Raw genomic sequence first — 6,819 nt, forward strand, 5'->3', positions numbered from 1 at the left:
GCTGCGCCCAGCCGGCGCCGGCTGACCTGCTTGCCCCTCGCGCCGCGGCTGCCCCCATGGACAGGATGAGCTGGCTCAGCAAGCTGAACCCGCGTGCCGCCGCGGGGCACCGTCCCAGCCGCGGCCCGGGCCTGCAGAGCCCCGTCGCCGCCGACCCCGAGACCTGCCTCATGGTCTTCAAGAATCACTGGGCCCAGGTGAGTGGGGGTGGGGGCACGTCTGGTGGCGCAGTGCATTGGGGTCCGCACAGGCGCGGCAGGCGAGGGCCAGCCGCGGCAGGCACCCGGCTGAACTTGGCGCCCGGCAGGTGCTGCGGATCCTGGAGCCACGCGGTGCGGGGCAGGGCAGCGCGGATGACCAGAGCGCGGTGCGCAACCACACGCACCAGCTGCTGCAGCTGCTGGCGGAGGAGCGGGCGCGGGCGGGCGGCGCACCGGGCCCCATCCTGGAGTTCGTGCTGGCCGAGGACCTGCTGGAGCGGCTGCTGCGGTGGCATGTGGCCGGCGACTTCGGCGAGGAGCGCCGGGCCGAGCAGCTCAAGCTGTACGAGGTGCTGCTAGGCCAGGCCCGGCAGCCACTGCTGCGCCACGCGCCCGTGCTGCGCCCGCTACTGCGCCTGCTGGGCCTGTGCGCCGCCACGCCCGCTGCGCCCGCCCTGCAGGCCAGCCTGGTGCTGCTGCTCAGCCAGCTCTGCGTCTGCGTGGCCCGCGAGCCCGGCCTGCTCGAGTGTTTCTTCTACCGCCCGCCCAGCCCCGGTGCCGACCCCGGCTCTGGCCCTGCCGACCTGCTGCTCTTCTCCCTGCTCGTCCCCTTCGTGCATCACGAGGGCGTCACCGGGCAGCAGGCCCGCGACGCGCTGCTGCTCATCATGGCCATGTCGGCCAGCAACTGCACCGTGGCCTCCTACATCACCGATCACTCCTACTTCTGCCCGGTGAGTGCCGGCTCAGCTCCAGTTTCTCTGCCCCCTAACTCCCCCCACCCCCCCACTGGCTCAGCTGCCCTGTGCCCTGGTGCCTCAGAGGGGTTTGAGGAGCTGCCATCTCCCCCCACAGCGTCCCTGGGGGAGGGGAGGGTGGAGGCCCCCCGCGCCTTCCTGGCTCCTCACAGGAAGCCAGGGCTGGGCCATGCCTGCTGGCTGCCGGCCTGGAAGTGGTCAGAGCTGGCGGGGCCTGGAGCTGCTAACCCTTCCCTATCTGCGCCTCGGAGCCGGTGCCCTGCAGGGGAGGGCTGATGCACACCCCATGGCCCCCAGTGCCATCCCTGAAGGTGGGCAGGGGCCGGTCTTGCCCCGTGGGTGAAGCTGTTCTGGGAACTGGGGCCAGGACGCCTGGGTTCTCTTCCCAGTGCTCCCCTGCTGCTCACTGCCTCAGTTTCCCTATCCCAAGGGACTGGCTGTGTGGGGGTGGGGGGCAGGGCCTGCTGTCTGGGGCTCTGCTCCAGCCCTTGGGCTGCGGCTGAGCGCCCCCCACCTCCTTGGTCCCCCCAGGTGCTGGCCACAGGGCTGAGTGCCCTGTACTCCTCGCTGCCCCGCAAGATCGAGGTGCGCGGGGACGACTGGCACTTCCTGCGGCGCGAGGACTGGGCAGGCGTCGCCTCCCTCGCGCTCTTCATGAACTCTCTCGAGTTCTGCAGCGCCGTCATCCAGGTGAGTGCAGGGCGAGAGGTTCCTGGGTGGCGGCGGTACCGGTGGCCCCGATTCTGCGAGCCGCCGCAGGTCAGGGAGGGGACCTTGGCGTCCCACACTGACAGCTCCCCCTCACAGGTCGCCCACCCGCTGGTGCAGCAGCAGCTGGTTGACTACGTCCACAATGGGTTCCTGGTGCCTGTCATGGGGCCGGCCCTGCACAAGGTGGGGGCTCGCGCTGGCCGGGGGCAGTGGCGTGGGGAAGAGACCTTTAGCACCACGGAGGGGTTGCGGTAGGCCTCAGTTTCCCCATGGAGAAGGGGCCTGGGCAGGGTTTCTGATGGGGGCGTGTGTACGCGTGTGCATGGGAGGGAGTGCAGGGTCCGGGGCCACCCGTAACCCCGCACCCTGCTCTGCGGCAGACGTCAGTGGAGGAGATGATCGCCAGCACGGCCTACCTGGAGCTGTTTGTGCGCAGCGTGGCCGAGCCTGCCTTGCTTCGCGCCTTCCTGCGCTTCATCCTGCTGCATCGGCACGACGGCGCCACCATCCTCGACACCCTCGTCGCCCGCCTCGGCACCAACTCCCGGGTCAGCCCCGCGCTGCGTGGCGTGGCGGGGGTGGGGGGAATGGGGACACGGCCCAAACCAGCACCAGCCCGGACAGTGCCCTGGCCTGACCTCTGCCCCAGGCTTGCCCGTCCAGCCTCACCCACCCTGGTCCTGGGGGAGTCCAGCCACAGCTGCCTGTGCTGACCGGCCACGGCCATGTCCCCTTAGCTCTGCATGGTGTCGCTGAGCCTCTTCCGGACGCTGCTGAGTCTCAACTGCGAGGACGTCATGTTGCAGCTTGTGCTCAGGTACGTGCCCCAAACCCCACCCCCCATCCTGGTGCCTGGCTCGCCACAGAGTTGCTTGTGCCCAGCACCTGCCCGCTGACCACTTGCAGGCAGCTGCAGGGAGGCTGGCACACGTCCAGCGCTGGAGAGCTTCCTTCCTACCCCCCAGCTGTGGTGCTGTCTCCGGTCTGGCCATCAGGGGCCTTGATCCTTCCTGGGTGGGGCTCTGGAGCAGTGGGCAGGGGCAGGACATGGAGGTGGTACAGATCTGGGAGTGTGTTCCCTGCCGGGCGGGCAGGGGTGCATGTGCACGTGGGTGTGCCGGCTGCCCCCCAACCCCGGCAGGGCATGGCCATCCCTGCCTCATGTCCCCGCAGGTACCTGATCCCCTGCAGCCATGTGATGCTGAGCCAGCGGCGGGCGGTCAGGGACCTCGACCTCTACGGCCGCTCAGCCGCCAAGTTCCTGTCGCTGATCCCGCGCTGCTGCCACCCCGAGAGCCTGCCCCCGCCCGAGCGCGACGAGGAGCACGCCGCCTGGGCCAAAGGTGCCGCTTGCACCCCATCACACCTCATCCGGTCACTCCCCACCATGCCAGGTCACACCCTGCCCCATCGCGTCCCGTCGCGCCGTGTCACACCATGCCATGCCCCTGCGTGTCCTCTGGGGTGTGGGTGCTGGGGAAGGCTGTTTACATCACCCCTGGCCCCGCTCGTGGGGTACAGCTGAGCAGCGCCTGTCTGGACCCTATGTGCCAGGTCCCCTGCCCAACAGGGCCAGTGCCCGGAGCCCCCGGGGCCCGCACTGCCCATTCCACCCTACAGCCACGTCCCTCACCTGCTGCGTCTCTTGCAGGCCACGGCAGCCCCAGCGTGGACACGTCATCTGTAGTGACCGTCCCCAAGCCCGCGACGCCCTCCCGCCTCTCCTTCTTCATGCGGCAGCAGAGTGCCGGTGGAGCGGAGGGGTTGGGCGCAGTGCCGCGCTCGCCTGGCTTGGCCTCGCCTGCCAGCAGCCCTGGCCACCGCCCGGCCCGCTGGGAGGAGGTGGCCGAGCTGGACGGCAACTACCTGGAGTACCTGCGCGACGCGCGGCTCAGCGTGGACCGCTGCGCCTGGGCCTGCCGCGTCTGGTCAGCCCCCTACGACGGTGAGCGGCCGGGCCCGGACAGCCTGGTGCCCATGCCCGCCCCCGCGCTGCCCATCAGCCCCGACCACTTTGGCCACGGCCCCCCCACCCCCCGGACTAAAAAGAGGGGCCTGCCCGAGGAGGCAGGGGGCTCAGCTGCTGGCCCTGGGGACAGCCAGCCTCTACCTGCCCCTGATGCCCGGGACCCTGGTGCCCTGGTGAACGGGGCAGCCGAATCGGGACGGCCCGGAGGAGGTGTGGAGGGCGCCGTGACGGTAAAGAAGGTGCGCCGGTGCCCCCAGTCCGAGCGGGAGGCCCTGCCTGCTGAGAATGGGGCACCTCAGCCCCCAGCCCCGGGCTGGGAGGGCCCGTCTGTGGACTCGCTGCTGGATGAGCTGCTGGCCCGGGCGCCGGCTGAGCCCAACGGCGCTGGTTTGAGCATTGAGAGCTTCTCCGAGGAGCTGCGGGAGCTGGAGGCTGCCATGAGGAACGGTGGTGGGGGGCTGCCTCGGGCCCAGCTCCCTCCTCCCCACGCGGAGGAGGACGAGGCTGAAGACGAGGACGAGGCCTTTGCTGCCCCGCCGCGGCCTGCCGACCCTCTGGCCCAGGTGCTTGCCAGTCCCCCGCGGGCCCTGGGACCCCCACCCAGCCAGCCCTTCACAGGTGAGACCCCCGCCTCGTGGCTGGGACAGGGCTGGGGCGCTGGGTCCCGACTCGTCTGGGGCTGGGGTGGGAAGTGCTTCGCTGTGAGAGCAGGGGGGCTGTGGCGTAGAGGCGGGGGTGGGTGCGGGCCCCATCACAGCAGGGGTTCAAGGAGAGGCTGGGTGGGCACCGGTCAGGGATGATCTAGGTGCCGCGATGCCTGTGCTCTGCTGTGGGGATGTCCCAGGTCTCTGGGCTGTCTGGCTGCCCCCCTCTCCTGCTCCTTTTGTCGGGGGTTGTTAAGCCTCCCGCAGAGGTGCTGGCTCAGCCCAGGCTGGGGATGGGCTGGGCTGTGCCGATGCTTCTCCTGGCACCAACCCGCAGGGTCCCGGCTGGAGGGTCTCGCCCCTGTGCTCGGGATCTGACTGAAGCTGCCCTGGGGGTAGGAAGGGATTTCCCCCTTGCTCGGACTGGTGCCGACTGGGGGGGTTTGCCTTGCTGCAGAGGTGGGGCACACCTCGGCCTGGGCTCTTTTGTGCGCACGTGGGTAACCTTCGGTAGAGGCAGGATGCTGGCTGTGGTTTCTGCAGGGCAGGGGTGGGGGCGATGCATGGGGCTGCGTCAGGGCCGACTGCGTCGTGCGGCTCAGCGGTCGCACGTGGGGTTTGTCTGGTCTGGTTTGGACGGGGCTGATCCTGCCTCGGGCCGGGGTTGGACTGGACGTGACCCCGCAGCTCCGTGACCGGATAGGGGTTCCCCCTGGATTAGGAGCACCCCCTTGCACTGGGGAGAGGCGCTTTGGTGGGGCAGGGCAGGCATGTGCACCCCATGATGGCACCCGCTCCCCGCAGGCCCCTTCGTGGCGGTGCTGTTCAGCAAGCTGGAGAACATGCTGCACAACTCCCTGTACGTCAACGTGCTGCTGACGGGGCTGGTGGCCCAGCTGGCCTGCTACCCCCAGCCCCTGCTGCGCTCCTTCCTGCTCAATGCCAACATGGTCTTCCAGCCCAGCGTCAAGTCCCTGCTGCAGGTACCGTGGGGCCAGCTGCAGGGGAGGGGGCAGCTCTGGGCAGGGGGTCCGGCAGTGCGAGGTCTGACACTGGCCCCCACGCCTGGCAGGTGCTGGGCTCGGTGAAGAACAAGATCGAGAGCTTCGCAGCCGGACAGGACGACTTCCCCGCGCTGCTGCTCAAGGCCAAGAAGTACCTGATCGCCCGTGGCAAGCTGGACTGGGGGGACACCCCCAATGCCGCCCCCGCCCTGCGCCGCTCCGACACTCTTGGTGAGCCCGGTGGGGCGGGGGGCTGTGGGTATCAGTGCTGCTAGCTTTGGACCTGGGGGGGGAGGGAGGAGAGTCCCCGGGGGGCTCCCCACCGTGGCCCGGCTGTGTGCGTGATGGCGCGGTGTGGTGTGTGTGCGTATGCCCGTGTGTGTGCAAGCGAGCGTGTGCGCGTGAGCGCGTCTGCGTACGTGTATGAAGTCGCAGGCGTGCGCTGGCATGCATGCTTGCGCGCGCACGTGCTTTGTGCGCGTCCGTGTTCACGCATGGACGCGGGGGCGTACGTGCGGTTCCGCGGCGCCCGGCCCCACCTGACGCGCCCCGTTGCCGCTCTGCCCGCAGTGAAGAGCCGGAAGCCGTCGCTGGGGGAGCTGCTGCTGCGGCACACGCAGAGCCCCACGCGGGCGCGAGCAGCGGCGCAGCTGGCGCTGCAGCAGGTGCGGGAGGGCCCGGTGCTGCAGGCGCTGGCGGGCGCCGGGCTGTTCCGCGGCGCAGCCGAGAAGCAAGGCGAGGCGCTGCGGGTCAAGAACGCCGTCTACTGCGCCGTCGTCTTCACCGAGTTCCTCAAGGAGCTGGCGGCGATCGCCCAGGCCCACGCCGTCACCTCGCCCTTCCTGCTGGAGCCGCCCGAGGAGTGACTGGCCGTGGCCGTGGCGGCCCGGGGGAGGGGGCCGCGCGGTCGGCCCTCCCTTTCTCCCCCCCGGCAGCGCCTCTTTTTAACTCGCCGCCAGGACACCACGGACCTTTTTAATTTATTGGGATGAATGTTCGCGGAGGGCGCGGTGCAATACGGCCGCGGCCCCCTCCTGCCCCTCCCAGGCCTGATGCTGGCCACAGCCCACGAGTGCCTGCCCCGCCACCGGCCAGGCCGAGCGGAGCCCAGCCACGGGCGTGGTGCGCGCCCTGCCCGGCCGGAGCCGGGGACCACAGGGGCCAGGGGAGAAGGGCCAGGCCATGAGCGGGCTCGGGACTCCTGGGTCCTCTCCCTGCCCTGCAGCCGTGCCCCTGCCTCGCTTTCCCCGTCGGTGGGGTCATGGTCCCTCCACCTGCGGCTTGAGTGGGAAGCCGGCATCGTACCCCCCCCCAGCGCTGGGGGGGACCGGGCACAGGGACCTGGTTGGGCCCTGGGGGCTGTCAGGGGGGCACAGCTGCAGGCCAGGGACGGGCTGGGCTCTGCCCGGGCCCAGGGGCACCTGCCCCATCACCTCTAGGCAATCAGCAGCTGCCCCTGGGTCCTGCATGGGGGTGGTGCGGCATACCCTCCCCGGGGAATAAAGGACCTGCTTGGAGGCAGCCGCGTGCCTG

At 70.3% G+C, this 6,819-nt stretch overlaps 1 protein-coding gene across 1 annotated transcript; it reads left to right on the forward strand.

Moving 5' to 3' along the window:
- The first annotated feature begins 6 nt into the window (after window positions 1–6).
- FAM160A2 (family with sequence similarity 160 member A2) lies at window positions 7–6,261 on the forward strand. The gene is made up of 11 exons (XM_019530501.1): window positions 7–197; window positions 308–934; window positions 1,490–1,648; window positions 1,766–1,852; window positions 2,050–2,217; window positions 2,407–2,486; window positions 2,843–3,012; window positions 3,321–4,256; window positions 5,087–5,265; window positions 5,355–5,517; window positions 5,857–6,261. Exons 1-11 carry the CDS (start codon window positions 57–59, stop codon window positions 6,150–6,152), a joined length of 3,006 nt encoding a protein of 1,001 aa, XP_019386046.1. The 5' UTR covers window positions 7–56; the 3' UTR covers window positions 6,153–6,261.
- Window positions 6,262–6,819: the final 558 nt, after the last annotated feature.

The sequence above is a fragment of the Crocodylus porosus genome, unplaced genomic scaffold, assembly GCF_001723895.1.
Source record: "Crocodylus porosus isolate Cpor-Errol unplaced genomic scaffold, CroPor_comp1, whole genome shotgun sequence".
NCBI lineage: Eukaryota > Metazoa > Chordata > Crocodylia > Crocodylidae > Crocodylus > Crocodylus porosus.